This window comes from Phaenicophaeus curvirostris, chromosome 7, assembly GCF_032191515.1.
Source record: "Phaenicophaeus curvirostris isolate KB17595 chromosome 7, BPBGC_Pcur_1.0, whole genome shotgun sequence".
NCBI lineage: Eukaryota > Metazoa > Chordata > Aves > Cuculiformes > Cuculidae > Phaenicophaeus > Phaenicophaeus curvirostris.
In genome coordinates this window covers 17,768,678-17,788,537 of record NC_091398.1, presented here as the reverse complement: position 1 = coordinate 17,788,537, position 19,860 = coordinate 17,768,678, and the positions used below count along the sequence as shown (strand labels likewise).

At 37.5% G+C, this 19,860-nt stretch overlaps 1 protein-coding gene across 6 annotated transcripts in view; it reads right to left on the bottom strand.

The window, feature by feature from the left end:
• The window catches only part of PDE11A (phosphodiesterase 11A), a 131,080-nt gene that overhangs the window by 41,065 nt on the left and 70,155 nt on the right, over positions 1-19,860 (bottom strand). For all 6 annotated transcript variants that reach the window (XM_069861038.1, XM_069861041.1, XM_069861042.1 and 3 more), the window contains exon 10: positions 18,571-18,621. In XM_069861038.1, coding sequence (XP_069717139.1) covers positions 18,571-18,621 — 51 coding nt within the window. The remainder of the gene's footprint in view (positions 1-18,570; positions 18,622-19,860) is intronic.

The following is a 19,860-nucleotide window of genomic DNA, read 5'->3' as shown; positions in this document are numbered from 1 at the left end:
CTCTTACAAGAAACCATCCATACATCAGTTCTGACCTGCCAACACATCTACTGCTTGATTTGAATGCTGAGCAATAAAGGCTTCATCTGAGAAATAAAAACATGTCAAGCTAATGGAGCAGGGAAACAGTGGGATGGAGAAGAACCAGATATGAGCGGGAAATACGCTCACCATCCCACTGGAGCCCATATACAGCATTTAGACTGTGAGAGCTGACCACTTTACAGCTACAGCAATGAGACAATATAATCCAATGCAAATAACAATGCTGTAATGCAAGAAACATCTGGACAGCCAGCAGCTCTGAGTTTTAAATGCTACTACTCAGAAATGCAAAGTAAATATACTTCTTTGCAGAATTTCTTCATCCAAATGTCTTTACGTTCATAAGCATACAAGTGTCCTTTGCTTTATACTGCTTACATACACAGAACCAAATAAGAATAATCCAAAAAATGTCTTGCAGAAGTACTTCTAAAATAATTTTCAACATACTGATTATGTAGTAGGTGAATAAACAAGAGCAAAAGCCTTACATTCTGCTTTGCCCATGTAACAGCAGACTCTTGTTCTGTGTGTAAGAGAGGAATGAGCTTTTCATGCACACAAAACCATATGAATGAGTGTGTGGGACTGGCTAATGCATACAGTTGTGCACACAGCTGTGTTGTGGCTTGCCCAGCAGCAGCCCCTGCGGGAGCCAGGCCGAGATGCTGACAACCATACGGGCTTGTTTGCCCTTCCTTACACCTCTTTGGATTTGCCACTCATCTCCCTAGAGACGGCAGATGGAAGAGGCTGCATTTGCTGAAGGAGCATCTGCTCCCTGTCTCCTGCAGTGAGATAGGTGACAGGTCAGGTAGAAACCTCACAAAGGCGCTGGATCCAGCGCACAGGCCATGAGCTGGACATGCTGAATTAGTTAAAATCACACGGACTCAGCTGGTGTGGCACATCCAGCTACTCACTTGCATAAAACACCTATTTGTTCATGCAACCTTCACATGTTAATGTTCACCTTCACAGTTGCGCCTTGTATGTGATCACTATCTTCTTGAAAACTTATGTTTTGAATGATTGCACCCTAACTACAACAAGTTATTGACATATAAAAGACTTTTTCTAGGCAATGGGAAAGTGCCACCTTGAGAATTATTTTATGCAGAGTTTAAGTTGGTTTTAAGTTATACCATGAAAGAGAAGATTGGTGTAAACCTGCCATAAAATAGTATTAGCATTGCAATGTTAGCTTGCTTGCTAGCTAGAAGAAAAGATTTTTTCAGTTCATCACCTAGTAAACCATGCCAATACCACAAAAAGTCATGGTGTTACGCCAGTGAGGTTAACTGACATAGGAAATACAAAAAACTGATCAAGCGTCATCCTAGGACACAGCTGAAGAACCTCTGCAGCATGCAGGCAGAGACATAAACTCTCTTAAGTGCACACTTACTTCATCTCCTAGCGTGCTTCTCCAGGGTGAATCAATTCAGCATCTTTTTTTTGGATAATTATTAAAACATTTTAAATACTTCTAGATGGCCCCAACAAGACTTACACCTTAACACCCTTTAAGATCTGGCTGAAATGCTATGTATTTACTCTGAAGTAAAGAAAGGAAGGTGTGAAACAGGATTGCTGGCCCAGAGACTATGCTGTCTAGATCTTCAGCATCTTACAAAAATTGTGACTCTTTTAGCATTCAGTTATTCTTCAGAGCTTTGGGAGGTACTCAAGATGCATACTCATATTTATTCTATGAGTACACTCATTGCATAGTAAATGCACTCTCTATAAAATGTCCTGAAGAAAGAAACACATTTGTCCATCTTACTCATTTGTTTCTTAAGAGAGAAGTAACAAAGATGCTGAAACTGAAGCACCTGATTGTTCGCAGGCCCACGTGAAATTATTTTGTCAAAACTCTCTTTAAAACTTAGTGCTGCACTTTCATTAACTTTGAAACGGGCGCTGATTAAAATTTTCACAGGTTTTGTCCTCTTAAAGGAAAGCATAATTTCCTTGCTATTTTTTTACTGGAAACAAACACTTTTACCAGCCTGTTACAATTCAAGGTAGAACACTTAAAGCAGTTGCTCAACTACAATTGTTTTTTCTCTTTGACAAACAGTGGAGAAATAACAATATATTCCAAATCTATTACAAACTGAACAACAGGATATTAACAAAGCAAGTCAAAAACAATTTCTTCCCATGTCAGTCTGAAGCTTTTAAATATTTATGAAGTTTTACATTCCTAAATTTAACAGGAGTGCCATAATCCAAAATAACTACTGAATTAATAGCCAGGAGATAACATTTGTATAAAAGAACCATTTGCTTTATAACAGCAATAAAGGAAACAACAGAATTATGAGTGTTGAGACTAATTTGAATAATGTTAAAAAAAATGATATGTTGTGGGGCTGCAGCAATATTCTGGCTGCACCTGGCACTGTCCTTAGCTTCTTATGCTAGATATGCAGCAGTGCAGGGTTTATAGGAAAGCGGTCATTAAAGCTTCATTTTTTTAATTACAAAGATATAAAAAATATTAATAATACAGAATATTTAAACATATCCATCCCTGAAATTTCGCAGCACTGCAGGACAAATTACAGTGGATTTCTTAAAATAAACAGCAATAACAACAATGTCTTCCAGGAAAACAGAGGGGATCAAAGTACCATGACAATAAGAGGAAGGGGCAGGCAATTAAAATGCAAGTTACAGTCAAATTATTTTTTAAAGCACCCCAGTGATTTAGAATCACTTAAAAGGCTTGTTTCCTTTTTAACATTTTGAAGTTCAATTTCCCCTTTCTAAAAACAATTAAGAAAATTATACTCTGAAGTCTTTTTACTGTGAGGCCTAAGCAATTTCGACTCTTCTTCTTTGAGAAAAATTCATGACTCTTCTGTGAACTTATGGTAAATTAAAGCTGGACTTGCCTCCTGTGGCCACACCTCCACATCTCCTGGGACTAAAGCAAAAATTTGTCTGGAAAGGAACCACGAATACAACCTGAGCTTAACACATGGAAGGTAACTGGTCTCAACTAATGAAGTACAAACTCAGCAGTTACGAGACTGGGAAAGTATCACCACTTGTAGGCAGCTTGAAAAAGAGGACATCATGCCCCCGAAGAGCAGCATAAAGACAAGGTCTGTGGCTACCCCACACTCACATGTGCATGGATGGTGGGAAAGATACAGGAAGAAGGCAAAGCGCTTTTATAGTCAGTTCAGGATAGGAGACAGATTCTTTTTTCCTCATTGCTCTTTGCTATCATGTAAATTGCTTCACAGCCCGCCTGGTGTATATGAACAGCTAGGGGACAAGCAACAGGTTGAACCTTACCTTCCATCAGCCGTTGCACAAAGGCTATATGTGATTAATGAGCATCATGCTTCCAAACACATGGAAGACCAAAGTGGCGTCTACGAACAATAAAGTCACAATTCTGGCCATCATAAAAGGCAGTCCATGGGAACAGAAAAATAATGTTTCTTGTTAAGTATTAATAAGCCTTTGGGCTGCTCAGATGAACAAAAGCATGAAGAAGAACTTTAGGAAACTGAAGAGTGAAAGTTTTAGGAAAACTTTGAAAGGCTAAACATCTGAAATAAAGCTACTATTTGATGCTTACGCCTTAGTATTGCCAAAGACAACTATTTCACAGTCTTAAACGTATGAAAGACATCATAAAAATTAGTTTCAGCATGCAGCTAGATAAGAATAAAGATACTATTTTTTTCTTCTGCGCAGTATGTGATCATATGTAAACGTATGTCAGAAAAATGCAACATAATATGCTCACATATATACACGGAGTATTTTACAATTTTCTTACTGTAAGGGCCGAATAAAGTGATCATAATCAAACAACATAAGCAAAAGGGGAGATTTCCGTTGCTCTTACTGAGCATATTTCCTGAATAAGAGATAGTTTTTACATTCAGCTTGGTTAATGCTACAACAAATTGCTTTCCTTTTAATCCTACATTCGATTTCTGTCATGTACCACACTAGCACCTTCACAATGGCCAATACTACTATTGAGAAAACATATGCAAAGCATACCATTAAATGCCCTCTTACAAATTAACTTTAAATCAGTTTACAGTTATAAATAGTACAAGAATGATCCTTTGGAGATGGGTGAAAGGAAAAGTGTCAAGCTTTCTGTCCCGAGTAACTTACAGGTGTGACAGCTTCTATTCTTTCTAATTTTATATATCTATATTTGATAATGCGATAAAATCAAATGTAAGGAAACCGACGAGTTCTTCAGAATGTACTTTTTTTCCTCATAAAATGTTCACTACTGTGGAAGCAGTCCAGTTGCACACAGAAAACAGTGGACCGAAATTCTATTAAACTTTGCTGTGTCAGCTTAAACTCTCTGTACTTCAGTTTTTCTACCTATGTGGATAAAACATTAGTGCTTATTATGTGAGGAAAGCATTTTGAAACCTACTGATTAGTATATTAGTAAGACTTTATTAAAATAAATAGCACATTCTGCCATTTAGCATGCTCAGCTTCTTTCCCATGTGATATCAGAACTATTCTGTAACAATAACTTCCCCTACTGAATACAGTCCGCTTTTTTATATAGCTCTTAGACAATGACATGTGCAATGGTTGGCAAGGTTTCCTAATCAGAAAATACTGCCAGACTGATGAGGGAAAAAGTAACAAGAAACTTGAATATACATAACACATATAAAGATAACCCATGAAATCTGTGTCCTAGTGTAGGAAAAGAATGGCAAAACAACATAGTATTCCTCAGCTCCCAGGGGCACTGTTTAAGTCAGGAGTTCACGTATTATGATTTTAATAGCAGGTCAGGATGTGACCTCATTTATACTCTATTGTGAAACTGGAGCTTCAGATGACATGACATACACAAAAAAACAAGATAACCCTTCCAAGTATCTCTTCACCTAGAAGCACCTCTCTCAGAAGAGGGGGAACTGAAAAACCTTAAAGGCTGATCATCAAAACCTCCACAGAAAGCATCAAAGTGGAGAATATTTAAATGTGTTGATTCTTTGTCCCTATCTTCCATCAAGCCATACTACAGACAGTATTTTCTGATGGCAAATATTGTTATTTGTAAAGGGTTGTTTTCATATATGAAGGTCTTTGAAATACTTGCTTATATTTATAGCTGCAGGCATGCTTTAAAATGTATTTTATAGTTAGTTACTAGCAGTAGTGGACAAATTTTGTACTTCTTCATAGCCATGGAAGATCAAAGCCTGTTACATTCTAGTCTGACGTGTTTCTTAGTCTCTCCAACAGGGAAAGAATCAAATATTTCAGGTCAGGGATGTTTTAATGCCCAGAGCAACCCAGCTTTTAAAGGCTTCCATCTGTTACTGCAGACTGTGGATGTCATCTCTCTGCCCTTCACAATGCTGAATTAGCACCTCTTTTTGCCAATGACCAACTGCAGCAGAAGTAGGATAGCAGCATTCAAAGGGAATTTTATAATATCTACAATTAAGGGGAGTGGGTGTGGAAGAGACTTGAAGTGTGCATGTATATTCTCCTCTAGATTTTGATTCTAATGTTTTTTAACATGATTATCACAGTAGCTTTACTGCTGCCCTCAGGAGCGAAATCATCCAGAATCACACATTCACTTAGGTTGGAAAGGAGCTCTTGAGACCAGCCAGTCCAATGTCCCTGCTCAAGCAGGGTCAAAAAAATCCCAAGTTTATTTGCCCTTCAGCAACTTTCACCGAATTCCAGTTCTCTGAACGGGCTCACTCTATGAAAGGATACACAAATAATCACAACTGGAAATTGGAATGAAATAAGAGTGGGGCTTTGGACTCAGCTGAAGGCAGCTGGACATAAACATGAGATAAGGAGACATCACACTGCTGTATAAACATGCTTTGCCATTGTCAGCTCTACCAGACTCTGTGAATGTTTTATCTAACAACTGTTCAGATGTAGAAGATATCAGCAGTCCCTGGAACAGGATTTATGTATTTTGAACCTCTTCAGAGTAACCCAGCAGATAAGCAGAAGGTTGCAGTTGCAAAATCACATGCCCAAGTTCTGCCTGAAATCCCACAGTAGGTATCTGAGCCCTTTGATGGGGGGAAAAAAAAAAGATCATTCATTCCTTTAGCCAAGGATCCACACCTGTACACAGAGAATAATGCTGCTCTTGTATCCCACTTCAAAATCTCCAGCTAGTGCACATATACATGGTGCATAGTGCTTCATCCTCAACTGGCAAATTAACAGCACAACATGATTCAGACAGGAAAGATGGAACAAAAAAGTTGCATTTAGTCTTGCTGCAAAAAGTTGTATTTGGTTTGACCATTTAGCAAATGTAATTACTGCTTAGTATGAATACTTGCATTTGCTTTAACTAGAAAAGAAACTTCACGGCATTAAGTAAGTTGTTTATTCTAGAACAAGAAAAGTAGCCATTAAGTAATAAATCACTATCAAATATAGTATTTAGGATTTTTTCTTTTTTATTATTGTACACTGTAGGCTTAGGACAAAAATATGGTATTTACTTTCTGCTTTTGGTATCTGCCCAAGAAAAGGATTTGTCTTCTTGTAATTATGTTTTTAGGACTGCAAGGAAAGATGCGCCATCACAGCATTACACATGCTCTTCCTAAATGTAGGCCAAAAATAATAGCTAGAAATTTGAAAGTATTTTAAATGTTTCCAATCAGTCAGTCAATCCTGTCTAAACATACCACTTTCTGAAACTGGGACCCATCAAAAGGAATAACAAATCTCAGAGTTAAAAATATTACATTTAGAATTTTCTTACAAGCTATAATAGAAACCACACAAAATACATTATTTATGTCACTAAAAAACAATCCCTGACATTAAAGTTGTTTCCTAGTACACAGAAACAAAATATATAGCAGCCCATAAAAGGAACAAAAAATTTTTAGTTTAAAAGAAAGAGGCATAAAATAAAAGCAATTAATGGTCTGAGCATCTATTATTCTTAAGGCCAAAGTCCATAACCAAAGCAGCCTTGGACTGGAGTTTTACAGAGCATGCACATTCGACACAATGATCTCCTGAGGCGCGCAGGGGAGCGTTCAAGTCCTTTTGGCTTATGGAGATTAGGAAATAACCAGTGTGCCACATACTACAGGCTAGCAACTGTCAACTTTTTATGACCATTGGTACAGATGAAAAGCTCACACAAAAGGGTCTATTCAGTCTCTGTCCCAGAATTTTAAACAAACACAAGAAGCAAACCTAGGGCAAGTATTTCTCAGTGATACAAAAGTGTCAGGCATGCAGGCTGCCATTTCCCACAAGTGCTGTACTTGGTTTTGGTAGAGTGAGAGTCAGCTTTGTTGCTCCTGTGAAGAGCGAAATGGGGAATGTGGACTGACCCCCTTACACCTATAAATTTGGGAGCAAGAGAAAAGAGGGATACAAGGTAGCCTTCTCCTCTGCAAGACTACCTAGGAAGCAGAGGGAAGGCTCTAGCTGCTTCCTTTATGACTCAGAAAAGGAACAATCTGATTAATGGTGGAAGGAACAGGGTCAGGGTCCTTCTCACAGGGACATGGTGTGAAGGCACAGAGATGAACTGCCTCTTTTGGTGGAAGCAGCCCAAATTGTGCCCTGTGAAGATGCTGCCAAAACCAGACACACACACGCAAACCCCCGTCTCCCCAATAAAAACTCAAAACCCACATCAGTGCCACAATGGCACATACAGTAGTATTACACAATTTTCCATCCCAATGTACTTCAGCAGCACTTACTGCACCCAGGCCAATCTGCAGGACCACTGGTCATGTGCCACCACGGGGCCATAGCCGTGCGGCAAGAGTGCAGAGCAACAGCACTGGGCAGTGTTCCTGCTGGCCACCAAAACTTCCTTTCTGAACACCTGTGAGAATGCAGGCTGGCAGTGACAGCTGGTGAAAGTCATGCAAATATATAAGCAGGCTGCTGCTCCACTAGGGAGTAAGTCCTGTTTCAGATCTGCTAGAGTGACAGCTACAGCAAAATACTGTCAGGTAGATAATAATAATGAAAACGCCTTCAAACTTACAACATACATTTACAGAAAAAGTTATAGAGAACCTTGCAGGGATTAGCCTTACAAAATGTCTTCCCTTTGTCTTTTTCTCCTTGTTTTCTGTCAAGTTCTGATTGCAAATCTAAAAGAAATCCACCTATCCTATTCCAAATCCATAAACCCAGGAGCACTCAGGACTGCCCAAGACAGCATACTCCAAAAAAGCAGAGCTTCATCTTCCTACAGTTTAACAAGCCAAGTGGGTTATCGGCTGCAATGCTTCTGCAGGGCAGACTGTGCACACAGAGCCCAACTCCTCTGGCCACTGCAGAATGTATGTTCTCCACAGCACCCTTCATCTCACAAAGCATACCAGCAGAGAAAGCCAGAACACACAGCAGCACAGAGCTCTAATTCACACACAGCTCATAGGCTAATTGTGCTTTCTGAGAGCAAGTAAGATGTACAGATCCTCCTCTTTCAACAAAAACAAGAATTACGCACTTCAATCTTGTGTTTATTTAGCTCTTTACTTACTACCTATACCTTATAAGCTTTATCAATTTTCTTCAAACAAAAGTTGCTTTCATCATTACTTTAAGGTGAAACCTGCAACATAGCCATAAATACTTGTTTCTTGTCATTCATGAGGTTCTTACTGAAGGTCTTATAGCACACATTAACTGCCTCCTATGAAAGTACCTTTATGATATTTGACCGATATAACTGTTCCTTTTCCCCTAGACACATTCCATCGGCCAAATTAATGTTTTTATTGTAATGCCTTATCCTATGTGTAGATGGTGCTGCAGAGGGGCCACAGCATCAGCCAAGGAGACAGGCATCTCAGTGAAGATGTCTACCTGCATGACTCTGTTTAAGGGACACTGGGGATTGTCCAGACTTGGCATGAAGCTGTGGGGTGCAAAAATACCTCAGCTATCACTGACTCAAACAGAAAGGCAGTTAATGTGCAGATAAACAAGAAATGAGCCAGGCAAGAAGCTAGATATGGAACTGTGCTGGGGCTGCATTACTGTGCCACACAGCACCCAGCTCACCATGGTCTTCTCCAGGTTGCTTCCATGTGACAATGAGACAGGCACTATCCACAGGTCAGGTTTTGCCACCACTTGCCTTGGCATTGCTGGGATTATGCCATTTGAAATCTTTCCTTACCACCATCCACAGCAACTAGTCTCCTTCCGGGAAAGCAGAGGCAACACAAGAAGATACCTAGAATAAGTTCAACAGTAGAGTTTATGAAGGCCATAAACAGAAATAATTTTTTGTTGGTTTGGGGTGGGTTTTCCTGTGTGCTCACAAGCTTGTTGTATGCCTGGGAGAAATCATGCTGCTGCACGGCAGCACAGAAAACAGGGTTCATTGAGCTACATTTGAGCGTACCAAACAGGATGGTATACGTACAGAAGAATGACAGAGGTGCTGGAAAACACTGATATGTTCTCACTGTGTATGGGATGTGTGTTTCCAGAGCTTGGTGTAGCTTGTTAAGAAGAACAAGGTGACTGAACACTTCACACAAATGGCCACAAAATATTCAGTTTCCTGGGTTTGCCTGGGGTACATTTTCCATACAGTTGCAGCAAGAAAAAGAAGCACTACAGACTATTTCTTATACATTTAAAGTGTTTACACTTCACATTTGAAAGACTAAAACTGCAGATACTGACATGGTTTTTCTGTTAGAAACTACACATACTCTGCCAGGGATTTTGCCCAGGCTAAAAACAAGAGACTTGAGACTAAGACAATAGAGGAGTCCCTCCCAGGCAGACAATGAAATGGTGTAATAAATAATCCGTAGAAGGTTGTAATTGCAAATGTTTTTTTACATTATATATACTATAGTTTTTCCTGGATGACACAGGTCCATGTACACCAAATATGAACTGATCCAGAAAACAAGTGTGCATCCATGTAATTTTTTTCCTTCAAATAATCCCAGAGCCTGACAGGAGCATGCTCAACTCATGTGGAAACAGGCATCACTCTCACCAGCTGACGGAGAAATGCAAAAAACCAAAAATTTGCTGGATACGAGACTGCGGATGTAACACAGCTGAACCCAGGAGGATATCTCTGCCAAGCCTCTTGGTGACTCACGCTAGAAGGACACGCTGCTTACGCTCCTAACATATTCTACTACATGCACATGCACAAACATTATGATGGTGTGAAATTGCACTGGCATTACCTTTTTCAGGATTTTACAGCTTAACAGAAATGCTGGGAGGTGATCAGCCTTGAAGTGGAGCAAGGATGGCACCCAGTGGCCAAACAGATTCATCTCAGAAAAACATTTCTCATCTATTCCCCATTCTTCACTTTCTGGAGTTTTAATTTTAAAAAGGTTCTAGCTGCAATATGAACTTGTTTGCAGTGTCAAAAGCCTTTAAAGGACATTTCTTTCTTCCTATGGTAGACCTCTGTGTTTCCTTTTGTACGATATTTTGTAAAAAACTGCCTTTAGAATTATTGTCATTAATAATTTAAAATCAATATCAGGAAACATTTATGACAAACAACCATGCAGGCAGAACATTGTAGAGAGGCAAAAAATAAACAAAGAGAAGTATTTTCCTTTTGCAGGGTATATACTGGGGGGAAAAAAAGGAGGTTTTCCTGGTTTGAAAATCAGTACAACTACTAAGGAACTTACTTAATTTTAAAATTGATAATATTAATGCCAATTAGAAAATCTCTATCCAATAATTTTGGTGAAAAGCAACTTCATTTTTTTTAACCAGAAAATTCCCAGTTATAACTGTCAATCTGATGGGGCTATTAAAGGAATTCAAGCCCAGATAAATGAAGAATAATTCTAAATGTGAAATATGTAATTTTTATGGATTTTTTAAAGATTTTTTTCTTCCATAAGTTAAAATCAACAGTACAATGGTCTTACTGGGCCAGTCTGGGAATGCAGGTGTCAGAACAGTGAGCTGTCACATACAGGGCTAGCCCTAGGGACATGTGGGGAATAATTTGCTCTTTATTGATGGTAAAAGTACCATGATAAACCCATAGTGAAGAACTCCTACAGTACTATCATTAACTCAAGTATCACAATTTTTTGAATTATTCAAGTCCAATTTAAGTGCACAAGTCTTTCCCACACAGATTTTTCTTCCTGTTTGAAAACCTTTCCAAATATAAATTCCCAAGTATGCCCCTGACTGAAGCATACTACTTTATCATTTGACAAGTGTTGATTTTTTTTTTTTTATCATTCATCAGACATTCCTCAGGCTTCCATGACATTTTATTCTATGCTTTATCACTTTTCACATGGTCATTGGCTGAATGGTATAGCAATGCTGAACTGTATTTATTCCTTGATGCTTTCCAGCTGATGAGAGATTCTTGTGAAGCATGATGACCAATCACATTGAAGGCCAGACAACAGGTCTGTTGGACAATAAATCATTTCACCTTCACTTGTGAGAAATACTGTGTCCCCAGCAATTGCTACTTCTTATCTGTTTTTCTAAGCACCCTCATGCCCTGGGCCAGTTGTGGTTTTGGGTGTGAAAACAGATGCAAGAAATAAACGCTTCCCATGTAAATAACAAAATACTGTATTTGAGAGCAGCAAAGTAATAGCCCACTTCTTCTAGTATGGGTAAATTAATAACCATAAGTGTTTTATTACACCTCTGATGAAAATTTCTGTTGTTGAAGTACTACTGTATTAGTGTGCATAATTATTAAGAAACTGAAAACTAGCCGCTATTAAAGGACAATAAGTCAGTAATATTTTCAACTACTTAGAATGTTTTGGTTTTTTAAGCCCTGAAAAAGAATATCAGATTATAGCAGAAATTCTTAGAATTATTACCTAAATCAATTGAAATCTGTATCAGCTTTAGAGAAGAAGGTTTTTTTTAAAAAGCAGTATGAGGAACTGGCTTTGACCATGCACACAATTTTAATTTTCTTCTGGTTTCAGTGACTCAAGTTTATTACTTGTCAAGGTATTAAACAAAGAGATGTAAGCTCTGGTCTAGCTATGAAGCAGCTGATCTTAGAAGTAGTCATTTATTATTTAATACTTGTAGTTACTGTGTGTCTTTACTCTGCAGACAGAACATCAATGTTGATTTTTCACATTCTAATCCTAACCCTTAAATTCCCTTCTTTTTAACTCACAGTGTAAATGTATTCAGAGATATTCTGTATCCCATAAACATTTAAGAATAGATTTTTCCTTTGCATATTAAAAAATTACAGAGGGAGTTCCTTACTGACATCTGCATTACGTCCTTGTCCCAATGTAATCCACAGACCAAAACCTATTCCTTACTGAAAGATCCCTATCCCTTTTAAAAATTCATTTAATGACCTGTGCTAAACTCAGATGAACAATACGAATTGTCTGGGCCCACACATATGATTAAATCATGAGCTTTATCTAGCTTCCTGGCCACGTTTGCTTCTTTTGCCTCAACTCACTCAAATCACATAACTTCTCCTCAAGGGAAAGATTTTTTTTTTTTTTTAAACAGGATTTACTTATCTCCCACGCTACAAAACAAACTGGTTTTGTGAAGTCTTATCATACAAATACAACATATTTGCATTATACAATTCTTTTGCAGTCAGAAAGCAGAAATGTTGAAACCTTTCATAGAGATGATTTAATATTGCTGTCCCCTCTCTGCAGATGGGACATCAAAAAAAATGAAGTACTCTGCCCTGCTTAGATGATGCGACAACAGGAGGGCAAGGGACTTGCCCATTTAGGCTACAAATACTCATAGGTGGGCAGATGGAGTGGGTGTAACTCCTCATGATTGCTCTAACTTCATTTACCACTCTATAGCAAACAAAGGGAGCTGGCCTCTTCAGAGCACCACAGTACCAGAGCCTCATCAGGTTAAATTACTCCTTGTGAACCTCCTGGAAAATTCATATTTCATCTGCCCTGGAGGAAAGGGAACAATTTAGTCTCAGAACTCCATTTTTTTTTCACCTGGTAACAATAAATGTGGTCATTTTAGAAATACAAGAGGAATCCTTTCAGTGACCTTTTGCAATAATTTAATCTCATCTTGATCAGCTAATGAATTCAGTAAATTCAAATGTTGACATCTCAATAAAACTGAATGTTTAAATTTTTGAAAGCAAATTCAGAATTCCCATTCATGTTTTCTATTAACTATCCCTAGAACCAGGGTAGACACTGTAGTATGACACTAGTCTAGTAGGACAGCACCAAAAGAAATCTGTAAACAGGTGCCACTCATGCCTTTGACACAGAAGTCATCCCACTTTCTTTTTTTCTGGTAAAGTGCCTCACAGAAGAAATTAAAGCAAACACAGCAAGTGTTCTTTCCCCCACAAGCTGTCATATTACTCTTTTCTATGACTTATTCTCAATAGAACCTATCACACTGGAATAGGTTTCATGATGGTAACAATACCTGTATGACGAAGGGCTGTTGTATTAGGAAAAGAGGACCTGAGAATAACAGGTCTCAGTACTGAGACAAGTAGCTGAAGAATAACTTAGCAGCACAATCCAGAAATGCTGCCAGGGCAGGTGGTTGAGAAAGGAAAAGTAAGGACTTATACTAAAACAAACTATTTGGCAAACTTGGGAGTTTTCATCAAATCCCAGCATCTGCAGTTTCTGAGATTTATGACAGCAATGATCAAGTCAAAGAACATTTCCTTGCATTTTAAATATAGAAGGCACAGTCTATTTTCTGGCTGATAAAAGGCAATGTGAAGAACATAATTTCCTTTTTTTTTTTTTCAAGCACTACTTTTGGAAAGTACTGATTAATAACTCAGGAACAATTGAATTGTTTCAGATCAAAGGTCATTCTAAACCCTATACCTCAGCTTTGTGAATGACCAAGAGCAGGGAAGACTGTGAACTGAGAAAACATACCTCCTTGGTGCACCCCTCTCAGCTTCAGTGAGCTGCTCTTTGGAGATTCCCTGAACCAGAGAAAACTGTCTTTGTGCAATAGTTCCCATTTGCCTTTTTCTTGTGTTAATTCATCACATTTACCTCATTACATCTATGCTGACAGGTCATAGAGTTCAACTACATGCTTGCTGATGAGGTGTCTTTAGTCAGATTAAAATCTGTACCCTGATAATTTCATTTGATGCCCCTAAACCTAAACATCGTAAGAGAAAAGAGCATGAACGCTCTTCCCCTACTCCTTCACGCCATTCTCTTCCTTCACTGAAAAAAAAAATAAAATTAGTTTAATATCTTTGAGCTACAAAGCACCAGCCTAATGTCAATAGATAACAGCCTCACATCTCAGAAATCAGTATAAAACCCCCTGTATTTTATTTGCAATCATTATTTATTATTTTTAATAATTTTCAGTGTATGCAATGTGTTCCTGACGTCTTGTTTCCATGACAACTGAAGACACGGGCACATGTAAAAGTGCATGAAATAATGTAATACAATAAAGACCTTAGTTTCATGAAACCCTTAAACTATGCTTTAGGTTTTGTCTTAGTGGGCAGTGTATGTTGAAAAGCAGAGAAAATAATCTGTTTTACATCTTGTGAACATGTGCATTTCACTAAAGGGAATATAGCTCAATATTAACATTTAAGCCCTGTTTACCCTCAAGGTTTCTCCTTATTGTTTTCCCCACTGCTGTTACACTCAGTGGAACACGAGCAGCTGTGCCAGTACAGGCAGCCAAAGAGGAATCCAAGAGTCTGCGTGACTAGTTTTGAGGGACAATCTGAAAAAATACTTAAGCATGTGAATAACTTCATGCAATTACACAGAACTGTAGGTCCCTAAAGAACTGTGTATGTTTCACTGTATATGCGGCTGGCAGCATGGCTTGCAATATTGACTTTGCAGTGTGATTATATGCCTTTGGTTCTAGGTAAAACCATGTTACCAGATAAATTAAAACAGCAACGTCATCAGTGCATAAAAAACTGATCTTCTAGCTATACATGTTTAAATGGTAATATTTCATAAGTGGTCCAAAACACAAAGGCCAGCTTGCCTTTCTGAAATTTAATTACTGAGGAAGAGCATAATATAATTATTATAAACCACTACAAATTATTTAATTACCAGAACATAAAAGCAACTAAAATAGTTCTAAATTGAAAGATGGCATCATGGTAGAGAATAAGACAGCTTAGGAATGCTTTCTGGCTCCTTACAGAGATTGGAGAGAAAGATAATACCTAAAATTCAGGTTTTCATTATGTTGTCCACTGTTATGCATTTACAGTTGGGTACAAAATTGTAACAGTGCAAGACATGAATAACACATTTATGTTGTATCATACGTGTAACACACTCCAAGTATCAAATTCACTTAAATCTGTTACCTTTTATGATTCAATTTTTTATATTGTCACTTACATAGCAGTCCTAAAAGCTGTTTCCTTTTTTTGTTCAACTATTTCCATCATTATTGAGTTAAACATCTGTGTTTTTAAGAGATAAACAAAAGCATCCCTGTGTGGAGGTAGGTCTTAACTAGCCATACCTCGGGCTGTGGAACTGAGAAATACAGGAATTGTTATATGCTGCATTTTGAATCTAAGATTCTGTAAGGCAGGTGATACATTGTTTTCCATTGCGTAGCTCTCCCGTGTGCTGTCTGACCTAAAAAGGGGAATCTCTCACAGGGCTATAAATAATGCATCACAGTCATTAAATATTGATCTGGCTTATACCATTCACAGCTGCATAATTAGGTTAGCTTTTTAAAAATAGTTTCTTGTATATTACCCATAATAGGACAGTGTTTACATATTCCCTTTGGAAACTATATTAGTTAAATTTAAAGGTGATGTGTGTTTGTAGGACTGCTCACTATATCACAGGACTTGTTCATTATTGTCTCAGAAGTCAGTAATTCTTGCTATAAATATCCTGTCCTGGATACAATTCTGCATTCTTTACTCAGGTAGCTTGGCTTTCTATATTTGTCTAAGAGACAACTATTTTTAGGCTTGGATAGCCCGCACTTCAATGGGAAGAAACCTTGCACTACAGGACAATACTACAGTACTAGTCTTAGACTGAACAGACTTCACCAATCTTACGTTTTTCTATTACAAAATACAAATGCTTATAGCTAACAACTAGTGCTAGTATATAATGGAAATAATAGAATTGTCTTTTAAGTCTAAAATACAAGAGAGAACTAAGTTGCCACAGTTTTTAAAATAATACCTACTTATAACTTCTTAAGAAAATAAAATTAGTATCTATATGGGTATGATTCATCACTGCATTACGTTAGCTTATCCTGCCAAAATTCAGTCTGAGTTTAGGGTTGTTACGCAGAAACAAGTGAGGAGAAGCACTGCGATAAATTAGGCTCAAGACTTCAGGCAGACATACTCAAACGTGCAGGAAATGTTTGCACTCAAAGTGGATTTTCTTTTTTTGTTTTACTCGTAAATGCCCAGGAAAAATAAATTTTAATTTTTCTCCCTATACCTAGAGCAATGTACTAGAGCAACGTATCAGAAATGTACCTATTGAAGTATTGTGGCAAATATCAAAAAACCCCAAAATGTGCAGTTTGTCAGAGTTTATCAGAACTTAGTAGTATATCAGATTTAAATGATTTTTAATTTTTTGGAAGCCATCATGATTTAAATTAAAAAAAGTTGAAAAATACTAAGTTGCAAATAAATGCAAAATAATCTGAGCATGGAGAGTCTATGTATAGTAATTACTGTAAATTGCTCTTGGTTTAACCCTATAAATCATCCACAAAACCTACATCCTTTTCCTGAGAACCCAGAAGCATGGTGCATATCCCAAACACAGGAATAATGGTAGATACCCTACGATTAATTCTGTTACTAATTATTTCTAAGTCAATTGCTGTTATTGAAACTCTATCCAATTAAGCCTCCACATGGTTTTCCCCATTTTAAAAAGCTACCTGTTTTCACTTAATGCATGTTTTAGACTGGCATAAAAAGAGAACTGGATCTTAAAACTTAACTTTTGTTGCAGTGATCTTGTTCTATCAGAAAATTCAATACAAAAGACTGATACCCATGAATAAATAGATGTAAGATGAGAGAGGGAACGTTACTATGCAATTTTAAAAATGCCAAACAAAGCTGAAGACTGCAACATCCTGAAATAACGGCAAACCTCCCATTACCTTCCCCAGGGCTAGATTATCACCTACAGAGACTAAGGGATATGTTCAGGCTCTGAACCCAGACCTCTGCAGTTCCACCTGGGTCTACCTGGAGGGCTAAGCCCCATCTCTTATTGCTAAAACAAGCTCACTAGGTTAAGGGCATGAATTTTCCATTCCTACTTCCCCTGGGTGCAGTCAGCAGAAAGAGCAGCTCCATCCAGTTCAGCAGAGCTGCACCTACCTACACACTGTGTCTGAGCCTCACACTGCTCCTGCTCACACTGGCCTCCTGAGAAATGTGTGCCTATTAGCCTAAGTGCTAATGAATCCCAAAAGCTTTAATGCAAATAATGGAAAAGACTGGTGACATGAATTTTTACAGCAATGATTCACATAACTGGATTATCTTCTGAGGAAAAAAAATATCCACTCACTAGTAGAACAATTTCTATAAGCATTTTTAAACTTAGCTTTTCAGATAAGTGAAAGCTATATTGTAGTAGAACCATAACTGGAATCCCTTCAAAAATGTGCAAAAAACCCCTCCATTCCATGTGAATCTGTGCTGCTGCTTTGTTTTCAGATGAGTGTAGAAATCAGATATTAAGTAGGCTAATTGCATGACATAGAAATCAGGTATTAAATAGGCTAATTGCATGACATAGTCCATTATCGTACACTCATGGCTCATTGCTCCACACTGTGAACTTCCCTCTGGCTTTTCCAGCTTCACAATCAATGGTGCTCTGCACTTTTTCCCTTTCAGCATCTGGGGAAGGGTATTTTACTTCTTAAGGGTTTCTTATTAATGTGGGCTTTTTGTTGTTTCCTTAATTCTCAAACAGGATTAGCAGCAACAAAAATAAATGTTATTTTTTTTACAGAACCTGCTCACAGTGATTCTGTTTAATTCTTAAAAAGAATCCACATTTGTGGATTTGTGAATTTATCCAACAGAACTAGGAAATTACTGACAAAATTTCAAGTAAAAAATCAACTTTAACTAGTCTTGCTAGGCTTTCTGTAATGCAATAAAATTAATTCACTGGTAAAAGCCAGAGGAAAAATAAACTTCAAGTACACTTGCAATTTTTCACTTTATATCAGAATATTCTGGAGGTCTTAGGAAATATAAATTAACAGAAAAGCATTTCATTAAGACTATAAAGAAATAAGATGACAAAGATAGAAATAAACAACTTGAGCTAGGAATAAGAATACATAACTATTTCCAAGCTGTATTGTCACTCCAAAGTCTTTAATTACTGATGGGTGCCACGTCAGTCAAGAGTCAGTAGTTTCTCTCAGACAGTCTACATCCATTATCCATTTTAATTTACTGTTATATTTTCAGAAATAACTAAAAACTTAAATCCTTACCTTAAATTTATCAACTTCTGCCTTCGAACATGTTGCATGGTAAGATAACACCTGCCCCAGAACAAAAGATAAAAAAACCATTTTTGTAGGCTTGACAAGTAGAAACAATAGGGCTCTGTACTGCAGTCAAATCAATGATGTTCAAAACAATTTTAATATTTATGAATGATAATTCAGTTCTGAATGTCAGCATATAATAACTAATTGCAAGTTATCAGGTACACATTTGGCATTTATGTTGCAGAGAATTTTATACAGAATCATGGATAGTAAGCAATTTAATATCATATGCACTCCTACATTGTTCTCCTGAAGGTCTGCAATTAAACCAGAAAGAATTTAATGTATAAATAACACTAGATTTACAACTTTAATGCCTTTTGCTATACTGTAAAGCTTTAACACTTTTGCTAGTGGCACATCACTACATACAAAGTAGCACCTCTATGCTATGCCTGACATTCTCTTCAAGACCATTCTGGAGATGAAAGCATCAAAGAAAAGGCACAAAGTACTGCACGTCTCCTCTTATTATCTGTAAGTATGCATACGTTTACATGGGATATATTATATCCTTAAGTGACAACATTGCCACTGAACAAGCACTCCAGAAGGTGCAAGAGCCATCCTGTGTACTGGACCCACCAAGGTCTGACTGTGCATGGGACGAGGTGCTGCTCCACGAGGGAGCTCACAGAGCCAAGAGTACTCCTAGCAAGGACAGGTCCTCCTCATCACACAGCAACGCCTGATCTACGTATGTGCTAAAGATTTGATTAATATTTCTAATTTTGAAACTGTTTTCATCTATGAATGTCTTTATTACTGACACAAATACCTAAAGTCTATCTGAAATGCCCTTGGCTTGCAACGCCTTGCAGCAATAAGTCCCGAGATGTATTTACTTATATCAATTTTAGAAGAGTCATCTTTTACAGTAACAGGAAATCATTCCTGCACTATAAAAGAATAAATAAAAAACACCAATTCACTTGTTCTGTCCCATGTTTTACTTTCTATAACTATATATAATGTCTTTCCTCAAACAGCATCTATTTTTCTGTCCAACCATATTCCATCTTCTCTCAGAAATCAGTAAGATAGTTAAATTGCTTGTTCCTACGACAGATTACACTTAATACTAAAATTCTTAAGCTTCTCCTTCATGTGTATCCATTCCAAACCTCTATTTTTACAGTCTTACTTAATATTGATTATTCTAATATTTTAATAATTTGCAAATTTTGCATCCTTAATATATGAAGTAGTAAATAGCTTTTGAACTATACG